The 15,824-nt window shown below is 52.4% G+C and overlaps 1 protein-coding gene across 1 annotated transcript; it reads right to left on the reverse strand.

Moving 5' to 3' along the window:
* Positions 1-689: 689 nt before the first annotated feature.
* B0T23DRAFT_201421 (nitrogen catabolic enzyme regulatory protein) lies at positions 690-4,365 on the reverse strand. Its single transcript, XM_062833393.1, has 3 exons — positions 3,494-4,365; positions 3,024-3,402; positions 690-2,944 (listed from the first exon to the last, which is right to left on the reverse strand). Exons 1-3 carry the CDS (start codon positions 4,105-4,107, stop codon positions 845-847), a joined length of 3,093 nt encoding a protein of 1,030 aa, XP_062691140.1. The 5' UTR covers positions 4,108-4,365; the 3' UTR covers positions 690-844.
* Positions 4,366-15,824: the final 11,459 nt, after the last annotated feature.

A 15,824-nucleotide genomic window follows, 5' to 3' on the forward strand; every position in this document is an offset into this window, starting at 1 on the left:
GCAAGAAGAGCCAAGCTTGAAAAAGAAAAATTCCGGGTATCATCATCTTTCTCGTATATGGACAAAAAAGCGTAGACGCGCGGGACTTGAAACTTCAGCCCAGCAGCCATCCACATCATCGAGAGCATCAAGCGAGCATCGCTAGTAAGTCGGTATAAACAATAGCGAGGCTCGTTCCGTCAAGACCCATCCCCATCATGTCATCTGCTTCCTGCTCTTCTTCTCTCCAACTGTCGACTTCGTCCACCAAAGAACGCCCAAAGCAGATGTATGCTCCACCCCGAAGTTGCCTTGGTTTGTCCTTTATCTTCTGCTGTCATCGCGCTCTTCTTATTTCAACAGTCGGGTGTCATCATAGCACTTTCATGGTCGGGAGGCTAGACTTCCCGGCCGACAATCGCTGGCAATGGTGTCTTGTTGAAGTGCAGGTGCGCGTTCCCAGCTTCCCATCTCCATCTTTCCCCGCCCCTCCTGGGCCTCTCGTCCTATCCCCATCAACCCGCCTCCTTCTTCTATCAACGCTTTGTGTACCATGAAATGAGACGTGCGGGGGACAAATGTTTAGAAAAGCTGTCGTTCGAAACTTGACAGCTTGAACAGCCGTACCGTTTCCCCCGGCCAGAGTAAAAAGCAAAAATCAAGACCGTCTATGCCATTGCCACACCATAATGCCCCATTGCCTTGTGTGAATTCCAAAGCCCCCGTTTGCTGCAACACTCAAAAAAAAAATCCATAACATAAGAGACTGACAGAGGAAGCCATCCAAAAATGAAATATATCGCGAGAAGAAGCGTGTCATAATGATAAAACATAAAACGATGTCGCATGTGTCGTGGCCTCCACATTAGAGACTCATTGTGAGCCATTCCCACTCGGCTCCAGTACGAGAAGGGCCGCTACCAGGCCCACTGCTGCTGCTCGCACCCATCATCTGACCAGCTTGGCCGTTTGGCATTCCCATCATACCGCCAGGCCCAACCATGGGACGGGGGGTGTTGATATACCCATTGCCGAAGCCAAGGCTACTCTGAGTCGTTGGGGGAAGCCCAGAAAAGGCACCTCCGGGGTTGAAGGTGGGCATTGTTTCATTAGATCCCGTCGAGTTGGCGGGACTATCAACGTCCATTCCGCTGCTGCTAACAGCTCCGGCACTGACAGGCTGATCGCTTCCGGCGCTCTTGCTGTGACGCCTCTGGCGTTTCGAGCTAATCGTGTCGCGGCGAGACATTGAACCAGCCCCAGGTCCCGGCGCACTCTTGGGCGGCGCGGACGCGATGGGTATCACACTCTTTCCACCCACAGCACCACTCGTAGAGCCCGTGCTCCCGTGATAACTCGTGGGGGTACTACCCGCAGTGTTACCACCCGAAGCGGGGCCACTCGCAGGGCTTTCGCTCTCGTTGACACTGCTGGCACGGACTTGCTGCTGAGCCGGCGGTGTCGCCACCTGGGCGGGTGGTTGATTGTTGGCGTTGGAGGTAATGGACAAAGTCGAGTTCTTCCGAGCCGCTGCACTCATGCTTGCATTCTTCTTGGACCGCGTGCTCGTACCCCCCACAGGCAGGCTCGCTCCCGAACCGCGGTTCCGTTTCTTGATGACATCTGTCTTCAAACTTAGCGGTCTCACGACACCATGGAGCTTCAAGAACAAGCCACAAGCGTTGCAGAGGGGTTGTCCATCTGGGTTACGGCGCCACAATGGGGTCGTTTGCGTAAAGCAGTTGGTGCAAGTTGTTGGTGTGTCTGTCGAGTTTCCAGCTGCGCCCTGCAAGTTCGTTGTCGAACCTTGCTTTGCTCCAGGAGGAGGGGATGAAGGCCGGCTTGCCGGTACCGAGGAAAGACCAGACGAACGACCTGCGTCGGCAGGTGGCGAGTGGGAAGCAGACTGCGCGAGCCTCTCGAACGGGTTCATTCTCGCGGACAGACCTGGGGTCGATGCCGTCCTAGACATCTTCCCTTTACGCAGGTCGTTCTGACGGAATGACTGCGACTGAGACCGGGGAAGACTGCTTCCATCCCATTCTCCCGTGTTGTCAACATAATCGGTTGTTGTAGCGCCAATCGTAACCTGTTTTCGCGGGGGGCCACCGGGATACCTCGCCGCCTGCGTGCTGAAATTTCCAGGTAGAGCCGGATCCCATCCCATAGACGGCGAGTCAAATGCCGGTTCCTCCATGCCCTGAGAAGAAAAGTCATGAGAAATCGACAGGTTACGATCGGCAAATGCGCCACCATCCTCCTCGTCTCCATCAGATTCTGCTCCGAATGTGAATAGACTGTCTTGCAAAACACTAATGCCTGGTGATCGGACTGCCTGTTCGTTATGGAACACTTGGGTGGGGTCAATGTGGCCGCTAAACGAGTTCGGAGCCGTAAAGGAGGGCGTCGGATCCTGGCCAGCCGAAGACGCCGGGAACATCATGTTGCCGTTACCGGCATAGGGGAACTGGTGAGCCATGGCGTTGCCCATGCCATGGTTTCCTGGCTGATAAGGGTGCTGGCGAGCGCGGCGCATATCGACGCCAAAGTAAAAATTATCACCCCCCTCGTTCATAGGATGAGGCGTAGAGGCAGTCGACTGGAATGCGGAGGCAGGGGGCGAGTAGAAGTTGTTGCCATTGATAGGGCCGCTGTGCATAGAAGAGTTGTTGGGGCCAAACATGGCCGTAAATGGATCGTGGCTAACCATTGGTGACGTGGACGGCGAGAAAGAGAAGTTCTGCTGGAAGGGACCGGCAGAGGTGATGAAGGTATCAGCATCGAGGCCGACGGTATCGAGAGCGTAGGGAACCGAAGAATGGGCGGTTTGCGGGCCGTCATGACTCGTATGATCAAGCGAGTAATCATGGAGATCAGTATCGGCGTCGAGGCCGTTGGTCACGTAGCTAGGAGTCACCGCGGAGACGTGGGGAGAGAAATCGGCAGGGCGTTTGCGGTTCGGGTTCTAGACAAAGGACAGTTATATCAGACCAGATTACACCAGATCAGCAGGCGGGACTGATAACAAAAAAAAAGCTACTCACGCGTTTGCTCGTCTCGTCGATGCTGGTTTTGCGAAGGTGCCGAGGAAGATAGCCAAATTCGGTCTGCATCCTTGGGTGGTGCAAAGCCGCAGGGACGGACTGAGGGATCATGTGCTGAGATTGCTGGTCTTTGCGAGCCTTGATAGGGATAGCTGAAGCCGTGGAGTGGTGAGCAGTTCGGTCGTCGGCCATTTTGGAGGATGTTTCGGGCGAAGGCGCAAGAGACAGGCCGGCTGGCGTGCTTATGTTTTCGCCGTTGATGAAATCGTCCAGGTTCATGAGGTCAGACCCCTGGGATTGGGTCTGCTCTGAGGACTTGCGCAATCGCGCGATGCCGCTTGTCGATTTTTGAGGGGCTGATTCCGAAAAACGGTGTGTCCTTTTTGTTGCAACACATGCAATTATAATTAGCTTGCTGGCCAGACGCAACACACGACGTCTCTTAAATAGTCTCTCTTTTCAAAACATACCGGTCAGTCTCCATTTGCCTACGATAGGTCTGCAGCGGCTTGGCCATCATTCGCCAAGTCAAGTTCTCCATGCGCTCCTGGTTGGGCAGGGCCAGCTTGGTCTTAGCAAAGTATTTCCAGACCTGGGTAGCCAGCGGGTCCTGTTTCTGCATCTCGTCCGGGCTCTGGGTCATGCCAGCCAGGCCGTCCTGAAAAGGCGGGAAAGCGGACGAGCGGAGCAGATCATAGGCTGCGGCGCCGTTGGATGCCGACTGGTTGTGGTAGTCACTGGTGGGAGGAGCTATGTGTTTACTGATGTTGTTGTTACTACTGCTCTGGTGGTTGATGTTGGCCACAAAGCCGTTGCTGGTGTTGCTGCTGCCGGGGCGACCGTAGCTATCACGGCCACGGGCACTGCCAGCAGCATTGTGGTGGTGGTGGTTGAATGCGCTCATGGGGTGGTGGTGCTGGTTGTTGTTGGCTGAGGACGATGACATGGCGGCACCCCCAAGTCCGGTGCCGGCCATGGAATCACCTGGCCTGCGCGGGAAGCGAAAGTCGTGCTCTGTTGTCGTGGGATTCATGGTGAAAAACGGCCTTGTCGTGGCGGTTGGGGTTGTGGTGCTGGCCGCCATTGTCGCACAGAGGAACTGGAAGGAGGAGCGAGACCTGCCGGGGGTGGGTTGGAGGATGAGACGTTGGCGGTTGACCTTGACTCCTGCGTGTCTGAGGGAAAGAGTCTGAGAGGTGGAGGAGGGGAAGGGATTCCGGGTCGTGGGGTGGAAGGACCGACAGGTGACAGCGAAAGGGCGTGGGCTACCTAGGTAGTGTAGTGTAGTGTACTAAAGACCTAGAGGCGAGGAGAGGTCAAAGAAGGTTCACGGACGGTCAGTCTCGACTGCGCTCGCTCTCTCTCTCGAACAGCGTGGATTGGAACGTGACTGTGAACTGCGACGGCGACGGCGACGACAACAACCACAGAAGTTGTTCCAGCTATAGTTTGGACAACCAAGTAGATGGCAGCCGATGACTGTGTGTGAAATTGACGTTCAGTCGTAGTGGAGGTTCCTGGATCTTCCAAGATGGAGGCGATGGGCTCCAGCAGAGGTACGTAGTCCCGTCGTAGGTACAAAACTTTTGGGGCGTTGGAACTAGTAGTGGTAGCGTGTACGCAGTAGCAGCACAGTTGCCAGGACTGGACGGCTCAGCAGGGAACGTGGATTACGGTAGGTAGCCAAGCGGCAGCGGCAGCAGTTGCAGCAGCCGAACCATACCTCTACCACAGCAAGAACTCCTCCGGTCCAGTCAGGGTAGAGCAGTAGAGGCACAAAGTGGATTAGTTGTGGAAGGGAAAGTTTAGGTTCCCCACGTTCGGGTGGTGACTGCAGTGCTTGCTGCTCAGCGCACGGGGCAGCCAGCCTTCCATTGTAAGGTTTCATCGTTTTCTGGCTCAGGGCAATTGACTGTGAGGAGTTCTTCGACTGCCCAGGCTGCTGCTCTTCTGCAGAGCCGGAGCCACCCACTGCTCCCAATTTCTCTCAATGTTCGGGACGCATGCGCCCGCACACGCCCGCCGGCCAAAAAAAAAAAAGCCCACTCGGCAACTCGGAGCAGGCCAGTCAGAAGTTGCGCTGCCCACCGCGAATACTCCACAACGGAATGCCCACTGGAGAAAAAGTGCGGCACGCCGGGACGCTAGCGAACCGAGTCCCAAGTCTCGCCAGTCGAAGTGCAAATGGTCCATGGTGCAGTGTACACAGTACACGGTACTTGCCAGCCCCTGTCGAACCCCGCTGGATTAAATGTACACAGTACACAGAAGGCTCATTGTCCACTTTCAGTCATTCTCTTCGGATGACTGACTGTTCGCAGTTGACAATGGACATGGGGCATGGAAATATCCATACCAAAGTGAAACAGATGCCAAAGAAAGATTTGATAGTATAAGCGCTGACTACAGTTGGCCTGGAGCCTTGGACCGGGCTTCTTTCTTGTTGTGTCTCTGAGGAGCGAACGAAGCCGTCAAGGGCCGCAAGGCGAGGTTGGCTTGGATCTCTGGCTGTGTGTGGGTTGAAGAGATACCAGGGCCGGCTCCGGGATGCCGTTTTACCTGTGGGGGTTGCAGATGGATTCCTTTCGGGCGTTGCATTCAGAAGTCAGCGGCGACAACAGCAACAAGACAAGAAATGATGAGGATGAGGGCGAATGTGACGACAAGACCGTGCTGCTAGTTACTACCTACACTACATTATAGAGGCAAGTTAATTGCCCGAACTGTTCCCGAGCAGCACCCAAGCATGTCGTTGTTCAAGAGACGTGCAATCAACAAGTGGAATCATCCCGTCGTCAATTCCCGTCTCCACTCTAGCTACACTAGAGTCTACTATGTAGTGTAGTAGTGTAGTAGTGTAAGCCCCTCAGGCCCCCTTCGGCTCCAGGTACGGCGGAGACGGGGAATTGCTGTCCAGGCCAGCCCGTCTCAGCCCGTGTCTGTCAACGTCGTCTACGGCAAAACTCAAATGTGAAATCGTAACCCGTTGTGTTGTTGCCCGCACATCTGCCCATGTAGTCTGTTACAGGCCATGCCTCGCCATTCCATGCCCAGACCTGGTTCAGGCAAGGCATACTGCAGGAAGTGGTATGTCAAGTTGTCGACGACGATGAGGAGGGGGGGGAAGATGAAGATTCGGCCAGGCAAAGAGGGGTATGTGTTCAACGCTTCCAGTATCCAATACGCCTCGATGCGAGCCAAAGGGGGGCTGGACTTTCTTCCTAGGTGGTATTGAAGGCTCCTGACGTGATGATCTCAAGAGTATCAAGTCTCAAACAACAACTCTTACTGTGTAGTTGTCTCTGTTTAGCTCTTGGCCTCCGACGCAACAGCCCTCTTGGGTTTAACTCCGTCAGCAGAGCGAGGAGTGGATGTGTCCCACGAGATTGCACACGCGGTAGTGGCCTAGGCTTCTTCCAGCGTGAACAGGGAGTTAGTGTTGGTACGAGTATTTTGGTGGGGTTATGGCTCGCTTTTCCTTCCTTTGTAAGAGACAATCACGGTCTTGATTCCCGTTACGGCTCCGGCCACATCTCCTCGAAACAACAACAACCGAACTAGCGTCAGCTAAACTAGAGTGTCGCCCGAACTCGCTGTGATGTCGGCAGGACGAATTCAGAGAACAAACCCTCTTTGTCTTTGTTAGCGGTAAATGAACTTGCCAAAGACAAAGGCTTCGGCCATCGGCCCTTCGGCGGACTTGCCGGCCAAGAGTTATTCCCGCCCAAGTATTCGACATCCTGATGGTAAAGCGTTCATGCTCTTTTCTGTGTGTGAAAGGGCTGTTGTTGAACTTGTGGTTTGTGGCCTTTTGGCTTCTCGCAACACCTGGCCGCGCCGTCTGTCTTGGTTCATCAGCAGCACCCGTCTCTTACTCGCCGTCTTTACGAGACAGCGACAGAATTCGGCCCTTTGCGCATGTCGTCCTTGTGTGGCAAAGATGCTGAAATTCTAGATCCTGTAGTGTATGTAGAGTAGTGAGTAGAGTTCTGTGTATGTACACAGTTGCCATTCATTCTCCCACTTCTCGGCATTGGCAATCCGACCCGCTGGGTAGCATCATGGTGGTCGCCCAGGTCCAGGTTGCCTGTTACGGCTCGACGGGGCGTTTTCCACGAGCCAAAGAGGCCCTGAATTTAAAGTTTTGATCCCTGCGCAACCAACTGGCACTAGTCAAAAAGCGCAGCAGCATCAGAATCCTCACTGAAACAACGCAGCACCTTTCTGTAGTAGCAGTGCATGCGACGGGAGTCGGTGAGAGTGAGAGAGCTGTCTGGAAGCTGCACTCCTTTTTCGTGATGAAAAGTTAAAGTCCAAAGCCATCGGCTCATACCGAATGACGTGGCGGATTCACCGAGCGAAGGACGTTTGTAGACTGTAGTGTAGACGGGCAATTGTAGGCCCTTGTTTACTTAGATGTGAGGTGAAGAGATGACATTGGACTCAAGAAGGATCATGAACTGCTCCGCCGTGAACGTGAAAGCGAGACCGTGTAACGAGATTGGTCGGTGCAAAAGTCGAGGCTATGTGACTCCACTCCTTGGTCTAAACCACTTCTGAACTAGTATGCGCAAGGGAGCTGACGAGGCCAGTGGGGACCTCAACCGAGCCATGCTTGCAGCCCTGTCACTAACAATTTAACCACCATGCAACGGCAAAACCGCGCGACCGCGTAACCAACAACGATTTCCACGACTTTGTGGATGAATCCGCTTGCCCCTGGTCACGTCGAGTGCGTGGGTGACTTTGACGGTTTGTAATAATCTTTAGTCCGACTTGCTATTGAGGGGAAGGAACATGTTGACGGGGTTTATACCTCCGGGGTCTCGGCTCGGGGGGTTAGAACGGACGGAATGTAACGCCTGGCAGCACCTTGAACGGCCGAGATGGACGTAAAGACCTTGAAAGATAGAGATCAGAAACTCGTTCCTAGATCGACAGAATTGCCATCCAAACGAATCCGACGCCCAGAGCTTCGAGTCGGGTATTGTACCAGATCCGTGTCAGCCGTAGATTAGTTCTTGGTATGGACAATACTTTGCGGCGAAGGACCCTGAAGTACGGTCAGAACCGCATGGCTGTCACACAAATAAATGTTGCCATGAGGGCAATGCCCGCATGATCCAGATCTGTCAGCCTGGTCAAGACTCGAGATCCAAAATGGCAACGGCAGGTCCCTGCCACAAAACCCGACAACGTCAAGCGTCTGATGTTCGATTTACGGTGGTGAAGGAGGCGTCAACACCTGTCACTGGCGAAGGTCAGGAGATATAGGCATGAGCGGGGACGCACTGGATGGCCAGCAAGACCAGGCCAAGTACAGGAACTTAACGACGATGAACTGCAATGCGGCGCAGAAGACATCCCGCGCGCTTTCCCTTGACATATCATATCGACACCTCTTCTGCCGCCTCATCGTTGATTGAGTTGAGTGCCGACATGACTGAAGACCCATCATCTTCACTCAACTTCTCCTCATCAGCGGAACACCTTGGCTTCCACTGCATGTCGTCAAGCGAGGCTACCCTACACTACTTTGCTATTCAACGAACAACTCCAATATATCCGTCCCAGCAGGGAATTCCTCAAAGGACGCGGCCGCTTTGAAACCACCCCACCCCACGCCTCTCACACACCACGGCACCAAAACCACCGTCACAGTGTCTCATCGTCAGATTTGGCAACCACATGGTTTTCCCACCCTGCCAACTTGACCCAGATTCACAACGAACGAAAGTATGGTAAAAATAAGACTTGGGCAGACGGCCTTCGGGCTGGGGAAGGAAGGGAGTACATGTGACCTCCTTCCCACTTTGTCTCAAGTGGCGCTCCTCATCTGGCTTGACATTTTTGAGTACAGTAATTTCCCCTGCTCGTGCATGCACCTGCTCGTGCATAACACCCTCTAAATGCTTACAGATTACTGGCCGCAATTATTTAGTATGGGAAATTGCATAACTACTATTTACATATGAGACTGCCCGCTAAATTGGTGCGTATGCAATTATTGGCGCCCGTTCTTTAGAACTTTTTAGGGCTTAATAGCTATACTGACTCCCTAACGTCCCCGCAAATTTCTACCCTACGGCGACCAGAAGTCTTGGCATCGAGCCTACTCGTGCATATATCCCTCTAAATGCATGCAAAGTGCCGTCCCGGATTAGATGCACGAACAGGGGAAATTACTGTAGTGTCAGCATCTTTAACAACGTTTTTGTTGCGCAGACGGCCAGATGGACCGAGAGACCGAGGGGGGTTTTGAGTTCCACTTGTGTGTGGTCGACAGGGATTATCAAATGCGATGCCTGTGAAATGGAGGTCGAAGTATGTACCGGGTACTTCGGACCCAGGCAGCAGAAGCACATGTGCATCGAGCTGCATGGCGACCCCCACTGAGAGATGGTGGATTCCATCGCTCCAGTCCCTTTTCCCCTGCCGCTGCCGCGCACTTTACAGGCACTGAACAGTCCAATTGGCAGGCGCAAATGCATCCACTTTCAGACCTGGCTGCAGGCACTGAAGCGCTGTAAAGGGCAATTCTAATGTACCTACTTCCCGTCAGTTCCTTCATCTGCAAGCCTTCCACTTCTCTCCGACGCTGTTTTCCTTGAGATTTGGACACCTCGCACCGCGATACAGAGCCCAGTCCTCTTTTGTCATGGCTCATTGTAAGACCCCCCATTCTTGGCTTGACCTCTCTCAATCTCGACAAGCCATTGGTGACGGGAGGATTCCACTATGAAATTGAGCCTCATCCAGGCTTCTGCGCGCGCGAGAGCCCGTCACGCACAATGGCACCTTCTCGTCTCCACCACATCAACTTGGTTACCAGGGGGCATGATGCACGATTCTAGAACTCCTCTCTGCTCAGCAATGACGAGCAAAGGCAGACACATATCAATCAAGAGCCTTACGGTACGAATATATGTAATTCCAAGGCTTGGCCGGGGGGGCAACAGCGCCCAACATTCATGACCATTGGACAATGCCATCGAAATGGAGGCCAACAGAGGCCCACCAGACCCTTGGGATGGCATCAACAGTGCGAAAGCCAAGCCTTTAGTTCCTCCTCACTGCAGCTCTGTTGCCAAGACGCTCTCGCGACGTCACAAAATCAAGATTACTATGTGCGTGAGTGTTTACACTCGCTGTTCGCAAACTTGAAGAACATCGCCGCAGTTGCTATCCTCAAGTCCATAGAGTGTTATGGCTTGACGGTCTTACGGGGTTGTTGCCGACCAAGAGACTCCGTTGCCAACGCCGGCGGACACTCGGCCGCCAAGCGCCACCAGAAGCAACAAGAAACACTCCGGCAATGAAGCTTAATGAAGCATACACTACACAGTATGCAGTACGCGTCATAGAAGGCCAAAATGAAAGGACCCAAGGCGGTGGAACAGTTGATCCTGAATATTGGATGCAAGTCATGATCATCCAGTGGCCAAAGCTGTCCTGAATGCCGTCAATGCCCTGATGTCTGGTCCGGAGCGACGTTGCGGCGCAAACGTCCAACGCGGAGCTGAAGCCTCATCAAGGCCTCGTGAAGTCGATCACAGCATCCCAAAAGCCTGATGGGTCCGGTCCCGCGCCCATCCGCCAAGAGCTCTCTCTCTGCATGACATTATGGGCCACCTCGATCATCAAGGGCAAGGCCTTGTCCTGAATTCGGACTCCATCATGGCGGTTGGGAAGACGGAGGTGTTTACCTCTTTCCGCGCTCAGAGCCGCGCACAAAAACACCATGGACACAGCCTGCTCCTCCAAAACACGGATACTGTATGGAGTCCTTTTTTACACTCATCACTCTTGGAGTCTCTGTCATAAACATTTCAATGACCCTATCAAGAGAGCCTATCAAACTTCCGCAAATACGCTATCGGAACAGAGAGGCTCACTAGCCTCGATTTCGTTCCTTCATTTCCCGATGCTGTGGATTTTTACGGAATCCCTCCCTTGCTTCCTCCTCCTGCTGCGGAAGAGACAGGTAACATGCACTAAGAAAAACCACTAATGCCCAGCTGCGGTGCTACTGTTGGAGCGCTAAACCAGACCAACCAAGCGCTGCATTGCGCTAGAGACAGTGAGACGGAAAAGCACACTAGGGGTGTGAGATCCATCGTGCCTGTTCTCCGGAGCGAAGCCGTCGTCGATGCGGCTCCCGTCAACACGGACGGACATTTGACAGGACCTAGGATCCGAACCATTGTGCTGACGCTGTCTCTCATGCATCTCGACAAAAACGATGGAATCACTTGTTGCTCTCCCGGTCGAGACTTGATCGATGTCAGACAGACAAGACAACTAAATCGAGACCGCCGCAACCGGCCCTGCCACAAGAGAATGACACGGAAGCTGCTGCCCCCTCGACGTGCAACCCGAAAATGTGTTGTCAAAAAGCCAATCACAAAGCTGCTGGTGATATGAGTTGAGAGAGCGATCTCGGACTGACCTCTACTATACACTAGAGGTCAGGTAACCACCCGCTGGTCGCCAAGACAATTCAAGCTTCCGACGTACAGCTACACAGTCACAGTATGGTGCGCGTTTCCCTGTCTACCCTTGATCTCTGCCGAGATAGTACCGTAACAGCAATATACCTAGATAGAGATTGGAGAGATAGGTAAAGGGAAGCAGATGATCGATGTGGTCTCATCTGTGATGCCATCTGTCTGCGACCGGGCGGGCATATTCCCAGCTTGCCAGCTTTGTGAACCCAAACTCTCATGCACGGGTGGGAAGACAAGCGCCAAACCTACTTGGGGAGGCCTCCGGCTTCGGAGATTTGAGTGAGGACAGACAACAACGCTGTTGGTGTTGTGGTGTTGCTTCGTTCCGTCCCTCAGTCCTTCTCCTTTGATAGGTAGGGTCAATGGACGGGACAGATGTCGAACTGTCGAACGAACGGCTTGCTGGCTGGCTGAGGTGGCAGGTTGACGTACTGTAAAATATAATAGACACCACCAGTCTGGCAGGCGGTGTGTGAACGAGACGGGTGCGGTAGGAATGATGGAACGAACAAGAATGCGAAGAGACAAAGTCGTCAGATGGGGAGGTAAAGGAATCAGAGTGCTCGCCGCCATTCCTACCTGTTCGTCCATCTTCATTCACGAGAGACACTCACGAACAACCATAATTAGTTCGTTCGATCGAACTATAGCGCACACCACTATACATACCGCGGCTGCGCAAGTCATATCCAGAAACGGATTGTAAAGAAGTGGATGTTAGAGGGGGAAGGAATGGAAGGCTTCACCTCAGCCGAGCACGCTAGCGATTCATTCAGGGTAGTGACGACTGACTTTGGGGGGAGGGGTGACCACTGTCACCACACCAGCACCACCACCACACCACCACCACGCCGCGGCCCTCAGCGTCATCATCCTTCATCCTGTACTCAGTTCTCTCAGCTCTCTCTGCAGTCACAGTCAGTCAGTCAGTCAGTCAGTCAGTCGCATCCTCTTTCCCTTCTTTCGGGCAATCTTGGAATTGCAAGTGGGTTTGTTTGGTTTGCCCATTTTGCGTGTTTATATGTTGATTTTCGCTCCTACTCCTTGTCTTTCCTGCGGCAACTTTGGACAGACAGACAGCGAGAAAACCAGAAAACAGAAAGCAAAGCGGCTGCTGGTATGTAAACCCTGGACAACCTTTTTTTTTTTTTTTTTTTTTTTTAACTCTCGGTTCGCTTTCTTTTCGAGACGGGCGACGGGCAAAAGACGGGCGGCGGGCGGACACCCACCAATTAGGGGGTAAATTCGACGTGGGGGTTCACATTCACCCCAAGACCCAAATCCAGAGGCACACCACCCACCACCACCACCACCACCACCACCCCCCGCAGCATGTGGTGGTGGTCGGTTGCGATGTCTGGTGGGACCGACAGGGGCGAGGGCACGGGTTGGGTTGCTGGACGCGGGGGGACGACAGGCTTGTGAGGAGGGTTGGTTGGTTGGTCGACAGGGGCTGCTGCTGGGGGGTTGGATGGATGGATGGATGGTTCCGTTGGTTTTGAAGAACTAAAACGGCAAGGCAAGGTCAAGGTCGTCGTCGTCTTCTTCTGCAATGGCTGGATCCTGGATCCCTCCTCCTCCTCCTTTCGATAAACGGTCTTGATGATGCGACGAAGGCAAAATGTTGAAAGAGGTTGGCTGTGTTGTTTTTGAGCTGCCGAAGCTGGGTTTCTCGGCCAAATTTCCCAAAGATCCGGGCCGATGATCATCAATCAACCTGTGCTGGGAAACAGGTTCGTTCCGTTGCTGGTCTCGATGTTGTAGTGGTAGTTGTTGCATGGATGGTGGCTCGCGACTGTTCTGACCTGTCTCTGCTTGGCCTTTCTCCTTGATGCTGTGGTTGTTGTTTGAATGTCGTTTTCACTCCCTTCTTGGTCCTCCTCGTTCCCAAGTGAGACCCCTAACCCTGATCTTGAACCTTCATTTTCCTATCCCATGCTTTGCTGGTTTCATGTGTTGTTCATTGATGTTTCCTGGTTGAGTTGGTGAAGTCAAAGTGTTGCTGGAACTGTTGAGACTTGTCTGTCCATCTCCAAGACCCAGAGGGAATCAGCGAGCTTTATAACTAATGGCAACTTGGCTTACTTCCTTTCTTCTCTTGTTCAAATAGGAAAGTACCAACACACGTCCATCGTTTGCTGGCATCGCAATTTTGTTTGGTTCGTCAAAAGAGATAGATAGGATGCGATTTCCCTTATCTCTTGGAGGCCACAGGGCCATCTATCAACACAATCGCAAGCGGACGCTGAATCTGGAATGGCCGTCCACCATTCACAGCGTGCCGATCAGCGCATGACCACCTGGATGCAGGGACGTTTGGCAGTTCATAACCATTCAGATTTGGCGAAACACTATCTGCAATTCCTTTTTCTATCTCCAGGGATATTCTTACACCTGTCCCCTGAGGTTTCCAGCAGCGAGCGATATCAATCTTATCTATCTATCTTGATACAAAGAGGGTATGTTACTCGCTAATGTCAACGGCCAATGGACGTCTTCGTCAACGAAGCGGGAATGGTGAGGAGTCTCATTCTATGATGGGCTGTTCCACCTGCTATTTTGAGATATAGCATACAGCCAAAGTAATGCTTGGACTGCCTTGGCTATTTTGGGCTCGATGCGAAGTTCCAATGAGAGTATGATTTTCGCTGTTCTTGAAAGTCCATGAGCATGCGTATTGTTCTACACGTGTAGGGAGAACGCAGCTTTACTAGCAACTATACCTTTAATCATCTGATGCCTCCAATCCTTCTTTTGTCATTTTGGCATGTTCTTGGGGGACGGATACGCCGAGAGCCTGTGTTTTCATCAAGGGACTTGATATTTACATTCTGACAATCGTTTTTCGAACTCCTATGGAGTACAGGACATACAGGCCCAATACATGATCCATACACTACCTCTAGAGATATCTTACATACGCCAATTGCGCGAAGGGTCCTTCCTTCCTTCTTTGACGTTTGTTCATCATGGAAGCCGGAAGGAACAAAGGCAGGTGCTGTAATTCAAGCAAGCACGCGGTGCTAGAAGACATTCACATCGATGAACAGTCATCCAGTTGTGATCCGGCAAGATTCATTCCCCTTCGTATAAGATAACCGATGACGACGAACATCTTTCCATAGCATCTCCTTCTTTTTGGTTTCTTGACGATAGTCGCTAGTAGCTGAGAATAGACGGGATGAATGGATCATAGAGATCTATCAATGGAAGGCCGGGAAACTTTCATCAACGAGTCGAAATACTACTTGACCATATCTTTAACAACAAGACGGATATCATCACTTGGCCCCCGTCTGTAAGGCAAGGCAAGCAAGGAAACATGGCACTACAGTAAAGGTAGGTACGCCTTACGTGCAGGAGACAGGCAACAAGCATCAAACGGGAGAGAGGCAGGAGCATATGGATTTGGCAGGTGTTGTTCGGTTCTTGCCATATTGAGATATAAGCAAGTAAGCAAGCAACTGAAGCATCCATCTTGCCGGGGATGTTAACTCAATCGGACAGGGCTGGCTGCCTCAACCTTATGTACTTCGTGGTATAGTATCTCCTCCTCTTGTCGCATGCGTTGCCTTCGGAAGTTCCTGGCGGGCGATTGCGTGATCGAAGGCTATTATAACCACAAAACACGCCTCACACTCTGGAACAAGGATCATCTAACGATCATCATACAAGCAGTGGCATAGATGAACACGGATACAAAAGGTTTAGCTGGCAACCCTCCTTTGACTCATTCGTTTGTGCCTTTTGCCTTTTTGAAGGGCCGTTTGCGATCTCTAGGTATAAAACCCGGAGACATGGTACGAGAACTCACGAGATGATCACGTTGTCGACACACACATGAGGTGACTCGATAACTTCCACTTTTGGCGAACGTGAGCAATGATTCCAAGTCAGTTTCCTAACAAAGAGGATCAGAGCACACACACCTCTCGAGCCATGTCGACGACACATTCCAACTTCCCAGTTGGGTGCCGTCAGCGCTCACGAAGAAGACTGTTGACCTGACCTACCGTCAATAAATTCGAAGACCTTATGCTCGATTCTTACACTCGAACCCTACAAGACACACAATCTTAAGGTCGATGGACAAGAAACCCGACATACGTTACCCTACAAAGAACCAAGAGATACAAGAGGCAGCTTACCGAGAATCACACAAAATGGTCTGTCTGATGGAGAACATCCAAACACTCAGAGATTCGCATAAAGATGTTAAGAATTCCATCCCACTAGTAGACTTCGCTGTACACTGTACACTCTCGAGACACTCACTACCAACGCGATATCCACA

Source organism: Neurospora hispaniola, assembly GCF_033458365.1.
Source record: "Neurospora hispaniola strain FGSC 10403 chromosome Unknown B0T23scaffold_6, whole genome shotgun sequence".
NCBI lineage: Eukaryota > Fungi > Ascomycota > Sordariomycetes > Sordariales > Sordariaceae > Neurospora > Neurospora hispaniola.

Bases quoted from the DNA above. Each gene is read 5' to 3' on its own strand.
- B0T23DRAFT_201421 (XM_062833393.1), bottom strand. From the start codon at position 4,107: ATGGCGGCCAGCACCACAACCCCAACCGCCACGACAAGGCCGTTTTTC. The intron at 3,403-3,493 runs GTATGTTTTGAA...TGCAACAAAAAG, and splicing joins AGGCAAATGGAGACTGACCG to GACACACCGTTTTTCGGAAT. The intron at 2,945-3,023 runs GTGAGTAGCTTT...TCCTTTGTCTAG, and splicing joins TCGACGAGACGAGCAAACGC to AACCCGAACCGCAAACGCCC.